Below are 21,841 nucleotides of genomic sequence, written 5' to 3'. Positions count from 1 at the left end.
ATTCAAGGTACAACATCAGATTGTGTCTCCTTGAAAGATTTTTTTTACAATTAGTAAGATTATCTGAAACAGCACTTTTATGAGCCTGATCAGGAATGACATCACAAGCTCTACAAACTATCGTTTCAACTGATAGACAATCTTTTGTCTTTGCCATGCTTGTGTATGATTTTCCTTTAGGTTTGGCAACTACATTTGGTTCTGTATAATCTGACAACTGGATTATCCGACAAACTGTGAATTCTGACATATTTTGGGTTAAAGCAGCGTTCTTCTATATTAACATCATTTAAACACTGAATTATCCAACATCTGCACATTCCGAATTCTGACATCATTTTCTGGTCCCTAAGACACTGTCAATCTGAGCAATCCGACATCCTCTCCCCATATTGGACTCAAACAGTCAAAGTGTCAGTGTCCAGCTGACAACAAATATCAATGAGAATGCCTGTACATTTGATTTTACAAACATGGAGTGGCCAATGTGAAGAAATAGGTACGTTTTGTCATGCATGGGGATCAATCCCTGAGTAAAGGGATCAATCAACCAGGGAGTCACTTGTGTTAATTTGAATTGTCATTATCAGCAATAAACAGCAAGCCACATTGTAGACCATTATAAAAAATCCAATGATATACACCTACATGTAATTCGAATACATTTTGGTGGAAGATCAAAGGCGCCCAACCGTACTTTATCATACTTTCTGCATAGCATCACAATGCCTTGGAGTTACTGTGGCATTCTAATCAAACACTTTTGCATTACGTCCCAATGAAACCAACTTCATGGTGCATATCAGTTGCCATCGCCTCATAAAGCCTGCTACAGTAATTTACTCCATTGCATATTTCTTGGTTTGACTCTTTGTTGAGCTCTACATGATGGCTTAACAGGCATCACTGGATCCTGTAGTTTTCTGTTGGGATCAAAACACAAACTCTTCAGTTCTTCTCAGGAGATTCCTGTCTGACGAATTATGCTTTCTTTAAACTCTTGTTGCATACTTCTGGGTACCCTTTTGAAAACCACACCATTGTGCACGTAATGAAAGTGTTCTTTAATCTCCTTTTGCATACTTTCTTTTCAAACCCCAGGCCAGCATGCACAGCAAGTTCACTTCAGTAGCAGACATTTGGTTTGAGAAGTTTAGCTGTGTCTTTTTTCCCTCTGCCCTCCTGTCAGATGAACTAAACATCGGTGTCTTCATCCTTTGTTGTCTTCTGCAACTTGTCAAGATGCCTGGACTAATCCTTGGATTCACGGACACTCGAGAATGAGCCTTTCTGACAGAGTCCGGTCCCTTGCCTCCATGTTGTACTGCAGTCCTTAACATCTGTTCTGGAGATTTATGCAGACACTTTCTCCTAACTCTCCTAATGCTTGTGGTGTGAGTGAATCAATGACACTGGCTCAAAACTTAGCCATTTCTGCAAAAACTAAATTTCTTACCTGAGAGGACTCTACTGACACAAGCCAGAGTTTCCCCTCCAAGGAGAGCTGCACCTTGTCACTTGTTTGAAACACCACATATAATTTCAAGCCTTTACTGGGATCACATAGATGAATGCTTGAGTCCTCAAACACGTGATCACCAGCACAGGAGATTCTTGTTGGTTATAAGCCCAGGAGATTCTTGTTGGTTATAAGCCCTTTACTTTGATCACACAGAACAAAATCAATGCTTGAGTCCTCAAACACTTGATCACCAGCACAGGAGATTCTTGTTGGTTATAAGCCCAGGAGATTCTTGTTGGTTATAAGCCCTTTACTTTGATCACACAGAACAAAATCAATACTTGAGTCCTCAAACACTTGATCACCACACAGGAGATTCTTGTTGGTTATAAGCCCAGGAGATTCTTGTTGGTTATAAGCCCTTTACTTTGATCACACAGAACAAAATCAATGCTTGAGTCCTCAAACAATTGATCACCACACAGGAAATTCATGTTCCTTACAGGACATTGTGGGCATGAAGCCCACAGTATCAGACAGAACACTAAGTGATGCAGTCCACAAGGTTATAAGATTAACATATAGGCAAACACAAATTATCCTTAGCTCGATCATACTAGAGTGTTGGAAACTGGCATGGAAAACTTACAATTTCGCGCATTGGCCGCCTCAAAAAGGTTTTCTTGCAGCCATATGATGTGTTTCTCATGGCCGATGCTCTTTAGTCGTGAGACGAGGTGATCGATGAGATCTTCTTCCGGTACCTGGGACAGTTCATCAATGATCCTCATCTTTTCGTCTTCTTCCAGCGTGTTCTGCAACAAATATCAAAGCAAGGTCACACACAGTCAAATTAACACAATCACTGTATCTCCCAAGATTAGAATATTTTCCAGGTCTAAGTGAGGTAAAATTGGGCCTAACGTCATACTTGAGAATACTCCTATGATGACATGCTGAGAGAGTAAGGAAAAGAAACACTTCCAGCTTGACTAAATGGATGTCAGCAATCAAACCTGAACCGTCAGCCTGACAAGCAAACACATCAAACACTAGGCCACCCTCACTAACGTTCCAGCAACTATGGTGAAGCTGTCGAAACCAATACTCATCAGGACCAAAGAAACATTCTGGAGATAAACATCATGTGTTGGCCAATTTCCGGGTGTTATTGAGTATTTGAAGCACGGGAATGTATTTGGAACTGACAGCAAGTATATCAAGTAACAGGATAAATTTTGACATAACTGTCAATTTCCAGTGAAAATTAACAATTTTAAAGTCAACGATACATATCATGAACGATCGATATATTTAGCGTTCAGTAAGTATCGATACGATATATCGTCACAGCTCTACTCAAGAATGTACGCCTACCTCTTTACCCAAAGGGGCCATTGTGTCCATCATTGAGTCTTCCTTCAGCCAGCCACTGTCTTTGATGAACTGTTCAATCTGCACCAAGCACACTGATGTAACACGTGTCAAATTTGGGATTAAACTTTCTCAGTAAAGTACAGATACCTGGGGTGAAACAGTATGCTTTTAACATGGTAAAGTAATATTGCCATAAAGTCTCCGTTTCATATCTAAATAGGACATACGATCAAAACACACAAAATATGGTCAAGCACATATTGAAGTAAAGCCTCCATTTCATTTCTAATTAGGACATACCATCATAACACACAAAACTGACAAGAGCAAAACCGTATATCATTTGATAAGGCCAATTGTACTTCATGTCTTACAGATTCTTGTACTCAGAAAACCTAAAGGTGGGAATAAAAATATAATCACCAATCTAAATAATATTCTTTCTTACAACTAAAGTATTTTACTTTCGGCAATTTATGAAGTGCATATGGAGAAAAAAGATCCAATGTAAAAAATACATATTCTTGAAAGTTTGCATTTTTGGCCTATAAAAACCATTAGAATATGTTTTTTTGGCAGGGGAAAATTTATTTTTATTTTCTTCTTATTCTTGGAAAAATACCTGTGGATCCATAAAAGAAATGTAATTGGTCTGGCCTAACATGGAAAAAAAAATAACCATTATCTCTCTTATTTTGAATGAATGAAATTGTCATTTTATGACTAGATAAAAAGAAGTGTTAAAAAAACTAAAAATATTGAATTTTTAGATTGAATTATGGTATACCATACCATAGGCAAAGCTCTGCTAATACTGTGGTATACCATTTCGCCCATACCAGATTCTACTACTTTTGTTAGGTAATGAAGTCTGTGGGAGTATGTAAAGAATTGTCAAATGCCAGCTTGGGGAACTCTGGGTCAGACAGTGGAACGAGGGAACTCACCTCATCTTCAGTTCGCTCGAAGCCGGTATGAAGCAGAGCTTCTCTGAGATCCGCAATGATGTTGTCGCTCTCAGTGAGGCTGAGAATACTCGACATAAGCACTTCCTCCTCCTCTGACGACCACACACCTTGTTCTTTCACCGACCTTTTTTCCAAGAAAAAAAACTTATTTGAGATATCCTGATTCACCGCCACATCCATCTGCCACCGTAATTTTGCAATGTTTCAGGATCCATGAGTCACAATATGTCTCACGAAAAGAGGTAGACACATCATAATCTTACATAAATGTTTGTAAATTGTAATTACTGGTAGTGCAGCTTGTTTGCTTCTGTTGTCAGCTTTAGATGTACATGACCAACAAATACAATATATCAAATACACTTGTATTCCTAAGCATGGTTGCAACCAAGAGCTGAAAAAGTCCTGCTACACATTCATAATCAGGGGTTCAAAAATCCCATTGCCCGACGCCCAACAGAAGTCAATTTTCATTTCAGCCAATCAAATAACAGTATCTTTCTTGTCCATGGACAACTAGATAATTTCCGCTCATGGTTTCAAACTGCAAATACATGAAATTTTGCAATGGTAATAAAGTAGAGCTATCTTTCTTTGTTATTTATCACTTCTCGATAAACAGTCCAGTGAACATTTGCACCAATATAGTATTCTTTCACAATGTCACCATTATGATCATGACATAAAAATCAGATCTAGTGGAAAATTAGTGCCCTGGGGGCAAGTGGCTTTTTAAAGAGTTTTGAACCCCTGATAATTGTCATGTGAATCAATCACATTTGATCCTGGAAGCATTAAGAGGGTGACAACTCTGTGTTGTGAGGTCATTGCTTCCACTAACAAATATTTCTTGTCTTATCACTCACTCTTTTCCTTGGATACCGAAGAGCATCTGAGCTGTTGCGATAGGTTTTTCTTCTGCAAAGATCATGAACTGTTCCAACACATATTCAATGAGATCACTGAAATCCTGCAACATGAGTGTGCTCGAGTTATTCTTCACTGCAGTCAAGAATGCTCCAGGTACAGTGGAATATGTCAAATCCGGAGTTTTCTCCACAATCTGGACTAGGACGTGTGTATTCCACACAGTAACAACTGTGTACCTTGCTATGCAAAATCTGTGAACACTGCTATGCTACATATGTATTCCATACTATGCACCTTACCTATGGGGAAGTAAAAACATTGTACGTCTTCCATTACTTGTTCATGCAAAGCAATACGATGTTGTGTCTATGGTAACAAACAAACTACCCATCTATTCTTGACTACTTTACAATCCACACAAGTGAGTCAGTTCCAGGAAAGTCATTAACAGACAAATTTCACTGTTGTAAAATTCATTAAATCAACGGATAAGCAAACTGATGCAAGTTCAGACCTTGGCTAAAAATCTGAGTTCCTACACTTAAGTTTAAATAATAATTCAAATCTAAGGTGTTCAGTATGTCAGGGAACAACATTCCATACTGTAAATTGAATTTGTTAACATATTTTTCATCTACATGTGGTTCAACATTCAGAATTACACATTTCATCAAGGTCAAGGTCAAGGTCAAGGTCACTTAAAATAAAAAATTAAACATGAGAAACTAGCTTTACATATTTCATCTGCGGGATTGTTTGAATGCAGTTCAAATTTTCACTAATGATTTTAAGTGTGTTTGTGGTAAACAGGAAACCTCATAAAGACAGGACATTTACATGCATCTCTGATTAGTTGATCAACATGTTTACTAAGTACGGTCTTCTGCCACTTTCAGCAATATTCCAGCAATATCATGGCGGGAAGCACCACAAATGGGCTTCATACATTGTTCCCATGTGGGGAAACGAACTCATGTCTTAGCATGACCATCAGACGGCTTAAATCAAAGACACTTACAGTTGACAGAAGATGTTTTTGTTCCAACATGTTGGAGAATGTTCTCATGATTGACAGCTGCATCAGACACAGCGGTTCACTGCAGTCGCCTGCAATGTGATGCATCATTGTGAGGATGCATTCATTCAGGCCAATTTCATTCTGCCCAAAGTTCTCTAAGGCTTGGCCATACTTCGCCATAATCTCAAGAGTGGCAAACCTACAAATTGAATAGAATTGATAAATTTCATGCTAACACTTTTCTTGAATTAAATCATCGGTGTGATCCAGCTGTGAAAAGTTTTGATATGATGAATTGATGAAATATAATTATTACTAATGAGAAATTTATATTTATATAGTGCACATATCAACGCAACTAGTACATGCTCAGGACGCTGGTACTTCTTCCCCTCGATCATTGGATGTCAATCTCAAAGGCACCTCGATCATCGGATCATGACATGGTCAAGGGAGATAGCTCTGTGCATTGAATTCTCACTTTTTGACATGCTCCAACATTGAAAAGTTGCCTGCCCTAGTCTTTTCCGTGCCCCACTGTTCCAAGATGAGTAGGAGATGATGGTTGGCGCAGATGAGGTTGCGGAGGTAGACAACGCCCTGGTTTGGGCAGCGATGCTGCCTAAGAAGCAGCACGAAGACGTCACGAAGGTGGGTCATCCCCATTAGACTCTCTACAAACAGGAAATTATTTGTTTGAAGGTTGCTTAATAAGGATAATGCCAAACAGAACACCATTTCAGATGTTGGTTTGTTTAGTTTTCTGTTTAACAGTGCACTAAACAATTATTCATAACCCCACTGAATTGGCATCATTTTCTGAACATCAGCTCTAACACGATCTTCATAGAGAGAAACAAACAACCAAAACTGATCTTCACACAGTAAAAGAAAGGGTTCAGTTTAGTCCATCTTCACAGCAGAGAGGTAAATACAGTACAATGATACATATTTTCATCAAAAGTTCACCTATTAGTCTGATCCCAAACCTTTCTTTCTAAAGATTCAAATTTATTTCAGCTTTAGCATAAATTTTCTTAGTCTCAATTCAAGGAGGACAAAATCCCAAAGTGGTTTGTCCTGCAATATCAAGGATCCTGGTAAAGGGAGGTAACTTTGCACATCTGCTGATTAGCACAACTACATGGAGGAGAAAATCCCAAAGTAATTCAGAACTTATCAATATCATGTGTTCTGTTCCCAAGGACCTAGGATCCTGGTGTGTTCAAGGGAGACATCTTTGATTAGCGCAGCTCAATTCATGGAGGATAGGGGAGACTATCCCAAAGTATTGCAAGACTTATCATTACTGTGTTTATAGTCCTGCGTGATGTTGGAGAGTTCAAGGGAAACGACTCTGCACATCAAATCCTGCTAATTAGCACAGCTTCTCATTCATTGATCATTAATGCCATGTCTAAATTAGAAAATATATCTTACCTTTAATGGTGGGTGTAATGAGATGCTGGCATTCTGGATCTTCTGTGGCAGAGAGCATCAAGCGGAATAGTTGTATCATGGATAGAACTGTGAGGTGAAGCCTGCAACCAACAGTAGATAAGTCAATGAGTAAGGTGAGGAAAACTGAGTTTAACTTCGCACTTAAGAATATTTCACTCATATGATAACAAGCATGTGTGCATGCGTGGCTGGATGTACAAGCCCAGACTTAAGCCGGTTTCATGGTGCCAGCTCACTGAGTTACCATGACTCAGTTAAGCACCATTACACCATATTATACTCCAAGCCGCCCAGTCCTTGTTGTACCCATTCATGCAGAGCAACAGGGATAAAAATGTACCATACTTTATATGTCTTTTGTTATGACAGGGACAGGGATCAAACCCACAAACTTCCGCTCTCTGAGTGCACGCTCTAACAACTACACCAAGGAGGCAGTCAAGTCGGTGAGTGAGAGAAATTTATGTCACTTTGGTACCCAATAAATCTCTACTGGTTAAAACCTGGTTGAAAAAGATGAGGGAAAGATGACTAAATTAATAAAAACAATTAAAACAAAAGTGAAAAACAAATATATACAGAGAAAATTAAAAACAAAAAAAACATAGTCATCAAAGTTCTGTTTATATTTCGAGAACTATTCATTTGTCCTACAAATAACGATACATAGGCAGTTAACACAAACCAAACTTGGTTTCCCTATCTACAACTGTTTCTAAAAAAATCAGTCCCCACCATAGACATACTAACAGACTGACAGACTTTGTGCTGTTCAATAACAAAGGGAGTATAAATAAAATGAAAAAAATCAATGCTAAGCTTTAATAAAGATTTGGAGTAATCTGTTGGTTCAAAAAGAGAAACTGGATCGTCTGACCTGGACTTCATTATACAGACAGCTGTCATCTTGATGGAAACACTGTGAAGTATGGCTTTAAACCAAACAAGCAAACAATCTAAAGGTTTCATCACTCACTTATTCTGGGTGAAGTCACACCACTGCTTTTGTCTCTGAAGTGACCATTGCCTTTCACAGCAATCGACTGCGACGTACACCAGGTATGAGATCAGGTTACCGTCCACACACTTTCTGAAATGCCAAATGAAATGTGTCAAAGAATTAGTTTTATATGCTTGATGTTTGCAACAGTTAATGAGTGAGTGAGTTTAGTGTCCCTCTGCAAGCATCATTATTCCAGCTGCATCATGTCTGGACAAGACAATCCAGTGATCAACAGCATGAGCATCAATCTGTGCAACTGGGATACCATGACATGTGGCAACTAAATCAGCAAGCCTCATCACCCGATCCTGTAAATTGCCTCTCATGATAAGCATAATCATGTTTTGTTTCATGCATGGGTTACTGAAGACTTATTCCACCCTGGATCTTTATGGCTCACAATGGTTAATACTTCAACGGATCAATTACTGTTAACAGTTTTATTTCCGCGCCCTTAAATTTTCGCGAGTGATGGTCACTAAACCTTTCCGCGCCTTCTTATTTTCGCGAGGTGCTAGTTGACAGGTATCAGAAAATTATCTTAGACCCTACCCATGAAAAAGACCAGTCTCCTTACGAACATGTGATCTTGTTACAGTGGGCATCTCTGAATGTATGTACACGAAACGCAGGTGTGTGACCATTGAGTTGTAATAAAATAAACAGATTTGCGTAGTGATCTAAACACAAATTTAATTCATTTTTAAACTAATCCTTTTTAATTAGGTGTTAGCGAATCAGTTAGTGACACGTGATTGAGCCGTGTTAATCCAGATTAGACCAGTGGTAACAAGTGGCCGTGCAGTGACACCTGCATCATTTTTATGGTATTGACTTATCCGAATAAAGTGAATGATATATCTGTATTATTGTGTGTTTTCATTCTCGCATCATGAAGTCTGAGGCGAAATTCATGAAAATTAAACGGTCGCGAAAATTTGGCTGTTTACAGTATTCATTATTGTACTCCCATTTTTGTCAGACAACTTGTCAACTGAAATAATCACTGATCTCCACTTTAAACCCAGATCAAGTAAAAAGTTAAAAATATAAAGTCGATGAAACTTCAAGTCTAAAAGTGAATGAATCTAGTACTTCCTGGATTCTGTGCTGCACATTTATTAATGGTAGTCAATTACTAAACTATTGATCATAACACACTATCGATTGATCAATACTTTTTCATTTCTACCTTTGCTAACATGCTACTGGAGATTCAACAATTGCAATCCATCGATAATTCGAAGCATGGAGACAGCCATAGTGGAATGGTGAAAAACACTTACACAAGACTTTTGAGGGGAGTTGCTTGCTGTCTTGCAAAGCGAAGGAAAAATGATATGCTCCACAGCAGGTAGGAATTGTCCAATATCCTGCTGTTCTTCGACAGAGTAAGTTCCTAAACAATTGAAAAGCATCTCATCAACATGACAATTATCGTTGCATATAACCACACGACTAGCAACAAATGCACCAAGCAAAGTCAAATTCACACTTTATTAAACAATGGTACCGCCTGCATCAAAACCAGTAGTTGAAATTCACATCTGTCCTAAGGCCCAAAGCTGTTTGAAAAACACTCAGGTTTTGCAGGTCCCTAATTACTACTGGTTTCGTTTGTGAAAGACAGAACAGATGACAGTGTTAACCGAACTCACCAACAGATCTGCAATGAAGCCTGCGTATCCATCGGACAGAAACTTTTGTGCAAGATTAGTCAAATATTGCCTGAAAAAAAACATACAAAACTAGGTAACGATGTTAGATATTACACCAAACGTTGTGTTAAAAGAATTAAAGAAGTTGTCATCCATAATAGAGTCTTGTATTATAACAAAATATTACTTACTACACTACTTACAAGCCATACCGCAAGGCTGTCAAATACACCAACCATAACTCCAAACACAAGCCGAACAACTAGTTATCATTATTTACAAAAATACTAAATCTGTCAAAATACAGAAGTCATTATCCAAATCAGAAAATCAATCCATTGAATGATTGCAAATTGTTGGTCGAACAAATCTGACTTTATAAGATGAAATTTGTGACCCATCTAGATAAATTAAAAATATCACACAATATCTTTTCAACACATTCCTAGTATCCCTGCAGACATGAAGAATGATCCATGAGGAAAGTCTCTATAAGTGCCCCAAACCATTCTCACCCACTCGCTGGAGGCTGATCCCAAAATTTGAAAACAATCACGACAAAAGTTTTCAATTTACTGATTGAACAAATATGTCTTTGGATGATAGAATTCTGTGGTATAACAAACTTCTTCAAATGTAAACATTTTAGATGGAAGAGCAAAGACATCATGTGCATTCAACGACCATGTGATCTAGGGTGCTGATGCACAAAGGAACCTAGGTCCAAGACTACCGAAAGTCTATGTTATGTAATGGGAGTTACAGTCAACTTATCACTCTGTACAACAACACCCTGGGGTTCCTTTCATGAAGCAACACTTACTAAGGTTAACCTTTACTAACATTCTTCAACACTGCACTAAGGTTACCTTAGTGACTTAGTGCTTTGTGAAAGGAGGCAGTGTGCGAAATAGTCACTGTCTTACTAGTAAAAATTTACTCAGGACAGTAAATCTCCACAATCACTGGCCCGACTGGATAGTAAATTTTCATAGGGTCATTCAGTAAATATACCACTCTCTCCAATTTGAGTTGTAATAGACTTTTAAATCATGCAAGAACACCGTCTGACAAAAATCTTCATCAGCAACTTAATGATGAAACCTGTGTCATGGTGACAATACCTTATTCTCGTATATTTATGTAATCTTTTGCTCAGTTTCTACATTCAAAATTCGGGCTAGTGAATTATTTTATGGGCTAGTAACTTTCATGCATAGCTAGCCTGACTAGGTAACAAAACATGGAAACAATTTTGCACACTGAAAGGAGGCGGAGATCTACATCTGTTACTCACCCAACGACATCACTCCGGGCGTCATTGCTGCTGTGGACAACAACTGGCAAGCCTGGGACGTCACTACGGCCAACACCAATTTCCTCCACTTTTGGCTTGTTTAGTTCCATGGTGTCCATTATGGCTGTGATGTAGCGACATTGTACCGTGGGATCCTCGATGTCATCGGGGGAGGATAGTGGGTTTCCTAATTCCTGCTCCAAGCCCAGATTGGCCATGGCTTGTAGGCACTGCTCTTCAGAAGAATATTCACTTGCCCTCTCAGGGGACATCGGCTGCTGTGTCTGCAGCAAGATCTTCACCTTCAAATGAAGGTCAAAATGTTGATCTTTGATCCTCAATCCTCCCCTAATATTTTTTACATTCAAGCAGTTATATAGTGTTGAGAATCATAAACCAAATCCACTATCAATTATTGGGAGGACTTGTGATCGATTACTGATTATAATCAAAATACATGTGCACTTTTAATGTAATCACCAATTTAAAGTTTTTTCTGCATTTTTTTAAATTAATGTTTTAACAAATACTGTCACGCAATGAAATGCATGCATGCACGAAAGACACTAGAATATTAATTAAACAATAAAAGTGTCTAAAATTTTACTGTTTGCCAAGTGTTGAGCGCATGTTCGTCCGTGAATATTCATCAAATGGTGAATATTCAATTTCATGGTTAGTTTACAGTGAAGTTTTTTATACTAAAATATAAAAATTCTGATAAATCGAAAATATGATATTTACAATTGCTTGTTATTTTTAGTTCAGTCTGATGTAACGGCTTGAGTAGCAGTGCTACTGTATGTTAGATAATATTAATTAAATTATTAATTAGAAGCATACAACATATTTATCTTACTTCCATGTCAAATGTACAAACTTTTATTTTATACTGACCATACGACATGTAAACAAATTGGCGTCTACTTCTCGACAGGATTTTTTAAATCAGTATAACATAGATATGATTGAGACTGTGACAAAACTGGTTACTTATGTTGAAATTGAGTGTGCAAATTATTCAATATATAAAATAGCTTCAAATAAAGCAGTGCAAGTCGGTATAATAAATGTGTTCTCAAAAACTGCTGATGGGACGGTTTTCAAACTCCAGGCACTGCATGTGTCATGTTATTGAGTCATACTGTTGTTACTGGTAAACACATATAAGATGATCCACGACCTGACAAATGACCCCAATTGGCATACTTGGGAACACCCCACAGAACGATCCACTTGAAACAAGAGGGAGACAGGTTGTCTGATAAATTTCGAGAAGTTCATTTTCCCCGTGCATTTCACGCATGAATTGTTATAGCACACTCAATTTGGGAACAGGTACAATCCCAACGAACTGAATCAACACAATATACTGAGCAAATATATTTAGGACCACCGATCCATTTCACGAAGCGAATGACACTTTCCTGGGTTTTTTTTAACAAAATTGTTGAATATCTAAAATGCTTGTCAATGCCCCAATCATCTATTTGTCTTCGTCTTAACTAAAGGTTAGCGTGGAATATCAGTATCTTATGCCTGATATTGCAGTCTTATCATTCGAAGGAATATGCGGTGTTGATTTCATGTCACGGTTAGCATGTATTGCACATGCATAATCGTCAAACTACCTGTAGCAGCCAAGTGTACTCGCCCAATTCATTGTACCGCCTCTCTTGTCACAAATGCGTTTAGTGTGCAGGATCATCTAATATGTGCCTTTGGCATCATTGAATCTTGTCTCTCTAACATGTGTATACGTCTGTTTTACGCGCGTGTCTGATTAAGGCAGTGTCTAGCAGTAATGATACAGCACCTTGGCAGAGAGTTTGGTGGTTATCATGGCTGTGGGTAATATTTTTTCTAGCTGTGACCCTCCTTCTTATAGCATCACTAACCAATGAAACTAAAATATTTTACATGAAGGCAAGACAATTTCTCATGTAAGAAGTTACAGTAAATTACAGTTATATAATTCAGTTGGCAAGAACCTTTCAGAATGCCACCCAACAACAATAACATATTTTCATTAGAATGTAATTCTAGTTAAACTGAGAACTTTTTCACAGAAAACACCAGCAATGGGCATACAACTTCCAAATAATGATTTGCTAATTTTGACTACCTCCTGATTTCTTGAAAATATATTTGTTGTTTCTTACAGTGAGTATGGTTGTACATACTTGCAGCACCTTGCCAAAAGTGAGTCATTACAAGTGAAATTTCCATAGATATTATGAAAATTTTGAGTAGCATAAATAATATTCATCGTCGCTATATTCACATAATAATATTATATGTTTTTCTCAATGACATTATATGTATCTACATATGTACATACGTTTACAATTACATCCCATAAGCTGTCATGTTAAGTGTTCTCACAACATTGTATATGTGTTGATTAAATTGATAAGACAGAAAAATCGATCAGAAATTATGTAGATGTAGCTACGATGATATCCACAAATGCGAGCAAATATTAAATTCACGAAAAATATGTATGCTACACAAAATTAACATGTAAGTCTATGGAAATTTCACTTTAGATAACTCACTTTTGGCCAGGTACTGTAGACATATGTACTCTTAAAAAAAAAGTAGGGGATCTTCATTTTTTCAAAATTTACGATTAAAAATATTTAAAAGATCTATCGGATTCAATCAATGCTGACATGATATTATTGAATGTTTTGAGAGTGCATCACCATTTACACTTCCTTACAACCATAATTATTTGGAATATAGTTGCTTTTGAAAGATGATTCGTGTGTGGCATGTACTTTGCATGTATATGGTTTTCATTTGAAAACTAATGACTAGAAACAAGCACTAACAAATGTGTGATGCAAGATGAGTGTCAAAATCAATGTTCTAAGTGATTTCTTGACCTTGAAAAAACGTCAAAATCAAGAATGGGACCCCATGCACATACTGAGCTAGGCACGTGCAAATCATGTGTTGTATTTAGGGGTGGTAATAGAGGGAAATGGCGGTGCGTTCATAAGATGCCTGTCCTTGAAATGTTTGTTAATGTTTACACTTCCTATCCAAATTGATAGTTCATTATCCCCTACTTTTTTTAAAGAGTATATCATGAGTGAAATTGTTGTAGATTTACTTACATTGTCCTTATACAGGAAGGAAAGGATCTGGACGACTGACACTGTGAATGAGATCTGAAACAAGGGGAAGTACTTGTACTGGAAGCTACATGTATACAGGAATGTAACATCTCAACTGTATTACAAGATATTTATTTGCTAAACGCCACACTCCAATTTTCTAACCATACAATGAAGATTACTGCTGTATACAGCAAAATTTCGCGTAGATATTTATTTCATTACAAAGACAAACGTTAGTAGTTAGCAGTTAGTAGTTAGTAGTCAGCTGTCCTGATAAGGCAAGTTTTTCCACCTTTCGTTGCAACCACCCTGTCGTGCTGCCTGACCAATTAAGCGATCACTTCTTACAAACAGTATGGAGGCTGGACAGCCTCTTACAAACAGCAAGATACCATGGTAGCCTCTTACAAACAGCAGCATACCTTGGTAGCCTCTTACAGACATCAAAGAATCTTGGTAGCTTCTTACAAACAGTAAGGTCACTGGGTAGCCTCTTACAAACAGCAAAGTACCTTGGTAACCTCTTACAGACAGTACCTTGGTAGCTTTTAACTGACAGTAAAGTAGCTTTGTAGCATCTTGACGAGAGCAAAGTAGCTCGGTAGCCTCTAACAAGCAGCAAAGTTCCTTGGTAGCCTCTTAAAGAGTAGCTTATAGCAAAGAGTAGCAAGGTAGCTTGGTAGCCTCTTACAGAGGGCAAAGTACCTCAATAGCCTCTTACACACAGCAAAGTACTGTGGAAGAATCATACAGACAGCAATGTACCTTGCTAGTCTCCTACAAACACCAACATGCCTTAGTACTCCCTTACATTAGGTTACAAAGAGCAAAGTATCTCGGTAGAATCTCACAAAGAGCAAGGTACTTCAGTACACAGGTCCCTCGGTAGCCTCTTACAAAAAGTAAGGTACCTCTGTAGAATCCTATAAACAGCGAGGTACCTCGGTAAAATCTTACAAAAAACAAGGTACCTAGGTAGAATCTAACAAATAGTAAGGTACCTCAGTAGTCTTTTACTGACAACAAGGTACCTCGGCAGCTTCTGACAAACAGCAAGGTACCAAGCTATCTTCTTACAAACAGCATGGTACATAGATACCTTTTGTGTAAGCGAGTGAGTACTTTTACGCCACACTCATCAATATTCCAGCTATATGGCAGCTGTCTTAAACAATCGAGTCTGGACCAGAAAATGCAGTGATCAACAACATGAGCATCGATCTGCACAATTGGAAACAGATGACATGTGTCAACCAAGTCAGCCAGTCTGACCACCCGATCCTGTTAGTCGCCTCTTACGACAAGCATAGTCGCCTTTTATGGCATACATGGTTTGCTGAAGGCCTATTCTACCCTGGATGTACATGTGTCCCCTCTGGGTTACACTAGGAGAGAGTGTCTGGGAACAAATGAATTATGCCTGATGCCATACTCAGCATTATTACTGTCACATCACAAATGAAATGACATAACATAAAAATTCTGGAAGTTATCTCTCACCTTCTGCTGGTGGCGAATGACGGCCATGATCATCTCATCCAGACCGCTCTCAAATATCATCCTACAGAAGGAAAAATTACAACATTATCAGTCAACTCAAATATTGCCCTATGCAAGGTAAAATACAACATTTTCAGTCAGCTTAAATATCGCCCTATACAAGGTAAAATACAACATTATCATTCAGCTCAAATATCGCCCTATACAAGGGTAAAATACAACATTATCAGTCAGCTCAAATATCGCCCTATACAGGGGTAAAATACAACATTATCAGTCAGCTCAAATATCACCCTATACATAGTAAAATTAAAATGATTGTTAGGTTCAACTGCGTTCCTAATAAAACAAGTTATGCATTTACTGACTAAATTTTACTGAGCAGAGATCAAGGTCAAATAAGCCAAGGCAGAGGTCAAGGTCAAGCAAGTCATGCTCACAAGGTGAATAAAAGTCTGGGTGTAGGTCACCATACATTGTAATGTTGAACACTAACCTTAACCTGAAGTTATTGATATGTTCCTTGCGGTCTGTCTCGCCGAAGTAGAACAAGTTTCGGATAAGCAACAGACAGTAATTAATAGTTTCACAATCTAATTGATTCAAGACACCATCTGAAGCCTGGAAGAAACAAAATTTATTAGAAGAACAATCAATAGGAGCTAAAAATACAAACACTTTGGATTAATTCACGAAATGGGCAACTTTTACATTTTGTTCACATTTATGCATCTAAATTTCAATCTAAGACTGCCAGTCACTCTAACTGTTTCCAACTTGGATAAATTGTTAGATCACATTTTGCATCTCATATTCTCACTTTCACTCCAAACTCAGCAATATTTCAGCTGTATGGTTACGGTCTGTAAATAATTGAGACTGGATCAGACAATCTAGTGATCAACAGCATGAGTACTGATCTACATAGTTTGGATATAATGACTTGTCAAGTAGATAAGCAAGCCTGACCACCCAATCCTGTCAGTCACCTCTACCAAGTATGGACTACCGAAGATCAATTCAAACTTGGATCTTCATGGGCATCGACCTTAGTTTAAATAAGATCAAGAAAATATCAGTATCTAAACAAAACTGAGTTATACCAACCCTTTCAAGACGATTCATGACTTCCTTCTTAAACTTAGCAAAAAACTCCACGCTCCAGCAAACATCATCAGCTTGTTGTAGTAAGACGAGCACAGCCTTTGACCGCGCCTGCTCTTCAAATCCACTGTGATGGCTGTTCTGTCCCAGACTCAAAGGTTGTGTTAGCAGCGAGAGTAGTCTGAGGGGAAACAGCACATCATGAGACAAGCTCCTAAGTTAGTGTACGTTCTGGGCGATTTGACACATGAAACATGAGCTGCTGTTTGACAATTAGGAGATAAACATCATGTGTTGGCCAATTTCGGGGTGTTATTGAGTATGTGAAGCACGGGAATGCATTTGGAACCGACGGCGTCAGCTGTTTGACAATGCAGAGTAGTCTGAATGAAAACATCATCGTCATGAACCGAGCAACTGCAGTTAGTACATGTTTGAAATGTAGAGTATTAAGAGTGAGTGAGTGAGTTTAGTTTTACACCGCATTCAGCAATATTCCAGCTATATGACGGCGGTCTGTAAATGATCGAGTATGGACCTGACAATCCAGTAATCAACAACATGAGCATCGATCTGCACAAATGGGAACCGATGAAATTTGTCAACCAAGTCAGCGAGCCTGAAAACCTGATCCCATTAGTAGCCTCTTACGACAAGCACAGTCGCCTGTTATGGCAAGCATGGGTTGCTGGAGGCCTACTCTACCCTGGGACCTTCACGGGTCAGATTATTCTGAATGAAAAAAGCACACCATGAAACAAGGTGCTGCAGTTAGTGCAAATTTTGGACAATTAGACAAATGAAATCTGTGCTCTTGTTTGGCAATGCCCTTAGAAATATACCAGTTATATACTACAAACAAAACATTTGGAAACACACTAAAATTTGACAGTCATATATAAACTCAAACACGGTGAGGTTATCTATACTCAAAGGTAAATCAGTGTTCATGAATGGTGTTTCTTAGTAACAGGACACTGGGTCCTGTAAGTTTCAGATGTCTGTCTGACCCACTGAAAATTCACAGGACCCACAGAATAAAATTTAACACACATTTCAAATTTAACATTTCTCATGATTGGCAGTGAAATTATTAACATTATATAATGACAAACATTATATACATAAATTTATAAACAGTGAACAAGTGTCAAATGTCACAAATAACAACTTCAGACAAAGTTATTGCGATATATTCAGTCAGACACTGGGGTCAGCAGGTTGGGGACTTCTGTCTGATCTGGTGGATTTGTCAGAGGGTCAGACACTATTCATGAACACCAGTAAATGCAATTTTGGGGTGCTTAATGGACGCATTAAACATGATGTTGGAGGATGCAGTGAAACAACTGATTCAATATTCATTAAAATGAAATATTGTCAAAAACAGTGAAAAACAAGGGTGTGAAACACATCAGCACTAAATCTGATGTAAAAACACAACAGCTTAGTGCATGTGGATGACTGACTTCCGATTCCTAATGAAAGGTTATTCTTTTTATCAGCAAGTTCATAGTGCATACTGGAAGAATTAACTGCATCAAACCAAAAACTATGTGATCATTTTTTTTTTCCTTTTGTCTTTTGTGAATACTGTATAATTTAGAGTTTGAGTTTTCTGAAGAATGTTTATCATTAAAGAGAAGCATTTATAGTCTTTTAATACATAATAAACTTAATTACAGTCTCTATAATACTCATTCTAATAACTGAACATGTGGAATCTTTTAAAAATGAAAGTAAACAAATACAATGATTTGAAAAAGCGCTCATTAAAGATCTTCAACACCATCCAGACACGATTTTAACTAGACCCAATCAGCTTTTTACTAGACGATTTTGTTCGGATGTGCCTTAGTGTCAAACAACACTATCTATCATTTGAAGATTTTATCTGAGACAGTGACATTCTGTGAATAAGTCAAACCTCAACATGGTCAACTCACTAGTTCCCTTGCATACTTACTCAATGGCTGCATGGAAAAGTTCCGAGTCTTCTTCTAAAGCCATGAGAAGAGGCAACAAATCCTGAAACGAAAAGTCACAGTTAGTGTCCACAAAAAAACATGATTTCTGAAAGAAATAAAAAGTGGAAACGTGCTCTCCAATGAATCAGAGTCTTGCAAGATTCAATATTTTCGTCAAAAAGGTAAGAAAACTGAGACGTGCTCTTCATATTTATCGCAGTCAAAAATGTTTCCATTCAAAACTGGAAAGACAAACACTCTTTTAAACAGATCTGCATGATTCAAACAACAATGAAATTCAACAAAATTTGGAAATGCAGAGAAGATTCCTCATGGTTTCAGGAACCGTTCCTTTCATTCTGCAAACCATCAAACTGTTTCAGAAAATGATTTTGGGCTGCTGAAGTTAATCTTCCTTGGGAGTTTTGAAAACAAAGTGAAAGAAAAGGAATTATGTTTTGTTACGCTAATATCAAAACACACTAACCTTGCGTATAACATCATGCTGTCCAAGTTTTTGTCTGATCTGACCATCGGCTCCATCGGAAGTCAGCAATAGGTTCAACATTTCTTGAAGGGTCTCTGAAAAGTAACATCAGCATGAAAGAGAAATATACTGAACTTCAAAAGAAACCCAACTGTTTTTTTCTCAAGGTTTAAAATAAAAGACATTAACTCTTCCTTTTATTAGATTTCATTTTTTCGAAACATGCATTTTTTTCAGAAATCATTGTGGACAGACACACCCTGTGCTTCATATACTTGAATCATAATTTGAGCAGAATCTGATCTCAGTCATGATGGTTTTGATTGGCTGAATACTTCAATGTCAACATTATCAAGTAGTTTGTTTTTTTTGCAATATTGAAGTACTCTGCCTTCAAATTACAGTTAAGATCATTTAGACAGTTCTTGGAATGGTGCCATGAAAAGAAGCTCTGTTTAGAATTATACACGGTTTTGACAGGGAACAGCTGCACACAGTTTGAGACAAAAAAGTTCTGCTACGTCGTCTTCTGGCCCTTTAGTTTTGAAGGACAAGGTGAGTGAACAACTATTGCTAAATACTGCATCAGCAATGTTGTAACTATTCACAGCGGGAAGTATCATAAAATAAACTTTGTTTACAATCACAATAAAAACGGTGTGTATATGTAAAATTCCCAGTTAAATAACACATTCGAGGACTTAACTTAAATGTCACCCCAAAAAGTTACGTACAAAACACTGTACAGAACATAGAACAAACTTTATCAGTAGTTTATGGCTCACAACTTCTTTTATTTCATAAGTGCAACCTTTCAATTCTTGAATCGATGTCAAGCAGGAATGGACAACTATAACCTTTGTCTATTGTACTTCCCAACTTTCACTCAAGAATGGAAAAATAATTGTTTAAAAGGCATTGCTACATGAACAATATACTTTTAAATTTTGCGAATTTCGCGTCAGACTTCATGATACGAGAAAAAAAATATGTGATAACATAGATATATCATTCACTTTATTGCCATAAGTCAACAACATAAAAACAATACATGTGTCACTGCTCAATCAAAAGTCACCGCTGGGCTAATTTGGATTAACATGGCTAAATTGCGCGTCACTTACTGATCTTTGACCCAATTAAAAAGGATTGGTCTTAAAATGAATTACACTTGTGTCTAGATCACTACGTAAATCTGTTTAGTTTGTAACAACTCAATGGTCACACACTTGCCGTCTGATATATGTCAACTAGCACCTCGCAAAAATAAGAAGGTGCAAAAAGGTTTAGTGGTCATCACTCGCGAAAATTTTAAGACGCAGAAATAGAACAGTTTACCGTACTCACCTTTACATTCATCAGATACGAAGTATATCCCATTGGCCATAAAGCCAATCTCAGTCTCGAACAGACCGATGGGGTTCATTAAACTCCACTCCATAGTGGGAATCTGCAAATGGAAATACCAGAAATTAGGGACCGATGATTATAACAGGACATCTTTCCCAGAATACCAGAAATTAGGGACCAATCATTATAACAGGACATCTTTTCCCAGGAAGATCCAAGGAGGTTGCTGTTACTCACCAACATAACATGCTTTTTCATTGTCACCCTGAAAAACAACTCACTCTTCTCATCTTTCCTTCATAGCCTAGTGGATAAAACCGCCAAGCCAGTCAACGAACGGTTAAGTTTCGAAACCAGGTGTCGGTACTACATGTTGAAAATTGTCAATAATGTCATATTTTACGATCATATTCAGTGATGGCAAGACAAAGTCATATCAATCTCCAAAGCAAGTAATAGTTCCGCAGCAGAGGGATGTTATGAAAATAATGGCCGGGGCAAAGGGACATTATTAAGATAATGCCAAGGCAAAAAGACCTTAAGATAATCCCCTGGTCAGAGGGACACTATTTAGATTCTTGCCTGAGAAAATGAGATTGTATCAGATTTGAAGGATATTACAAAAAAAAAGTGTCCCTGAGAACAAAAGAAAAACATCACTGTTGGTTTATAAGGAATGTTCCGAAATGTTCACATAAGCTGTACTTCAATAGACAAGAACTTGTTCAGTATGAGTGGCTTTCTAGAGATTGCTAGTATTGGGGATGACACAACTACATGGACGATCAGTTTCTTTATATTAATAATGGCAATGTTTTGGTGTAGATTCTAATACCATTTTCAATCATACAGGTTAATGATGGGGTACACCAGATACCATACAAGATGTATGTCGATGTGATAATGAGCACAAACAAAGACGGGATAACAAAGCATCAAAGGAAATTACTGAAGAGCTATAATAACAATGGGTGCGTTGCAAGCCATAAATCGCTTACAGTAAGCAAATGAATCGCTTGTTTCGGGCTTGCAACAGCTCAAAGCGTTTATCACTCTTCCAAAAATGGAATTACCATTTGCTCATCTGGCACTAATAGAGAACGTATAAGGAAAGTTTCGATGAAGAGTGATGAATTTATAATTGTTGATGACTACACTGAACCTGTGGAACAAACTGAGGATGCTGGGATG

The 21,841-nt window shown here is 37.7% G+C and overlaps 1 protein-coding gene across 1 annotated transcript in view; it reads right to left on the bottom strand.

Moving 5' to 3' along the window:
• Positions 1–21,841, bottom strand: part of LOC137281341 (protein timeless-like) — a 44,306-nt gene that overhangs the window by 17,842 nt on the left and 4,623 nt on the right. Inside the window, exons 2-19 of the mRNA XM_067812515.1 lie at positions 20,648–20,750; positions 19,301–19,395; positions 18,813–18,874; positions 16,850–17,027; positions 16,239–16,363; positions 15,743–15,803; positions 14,240–14,293; positions 11,115–11,416; positions 9,818–9,887; positions 9,446–9,558; positions 8,133–8,246; positions 7,136–7,236; positions 6,177–6,369; positions 5,696–5,894; positions 4,674–4,777; positions 3,787–3,931; positions 2,840–2,917; positions 2,112–2,277 (exon numbers count right to left, since the gene is read on the bottom strand). Coding sequence (XP_067668616.1) covers positions 2,112–2,277; positions 2,840–2,917; positions 3,787–3,931; positions 4,674–4,777; positions 5,696–5,894; positions 6,177–6,369; positions 7,136–7,236; positions 8,133–8,246; positions 9,446–9,558; positions 9,818–9,887; positions 11,115–11,416; positions 14,240–14,293; positions 15,743–15,803; positions 16,239–16,363; positions 16,850–17,027; positions 18,813–18,874; positions 19,301–19,395; positions 20,648–20,741 — 2,254 coding nt within the window. The 5' untranslated portion in view covers positions 20,742–20,750. The remainder of the gene's footprint in view (positions 1–2,111; positions 2,278–2,839; positions 2,918–3,786; positions 3,932–4,673; positions 4,778–5,695; positions 5,895–6,176; positions 6,370–7,135; positions 7,237–8,132; positions 8,247–9,445; positions 9,559–9,817; positions 9,888–11,114; positions 11,417–14,239; positions 14,294–15,742; positions 15,804–16,238; positions 16,364–16,849; positions 17,028–18,812; positions 18,875–19,300; positions 19,396–20,647; positions 20,751–21,841) is intronic.

This window comes from Haliotis asinina, chromosome 4 (assembly GCF_037392515.1).
Source record: "Haliotis asinina isolate JCU_RB_2024 chromosome 4, JCU_Hal_asi_v2, whole genome shotgun sequence".
NCBI classification, from domain to species: Eukaryota; Metazoa; Mollusca; class Gastropoda; order Lepetellida; family Haliotidae; genus Haliotis; species Haliotis asinina.
This window is presented reverse-complemented; position numbering and strand designations above follow the sequence as displayed.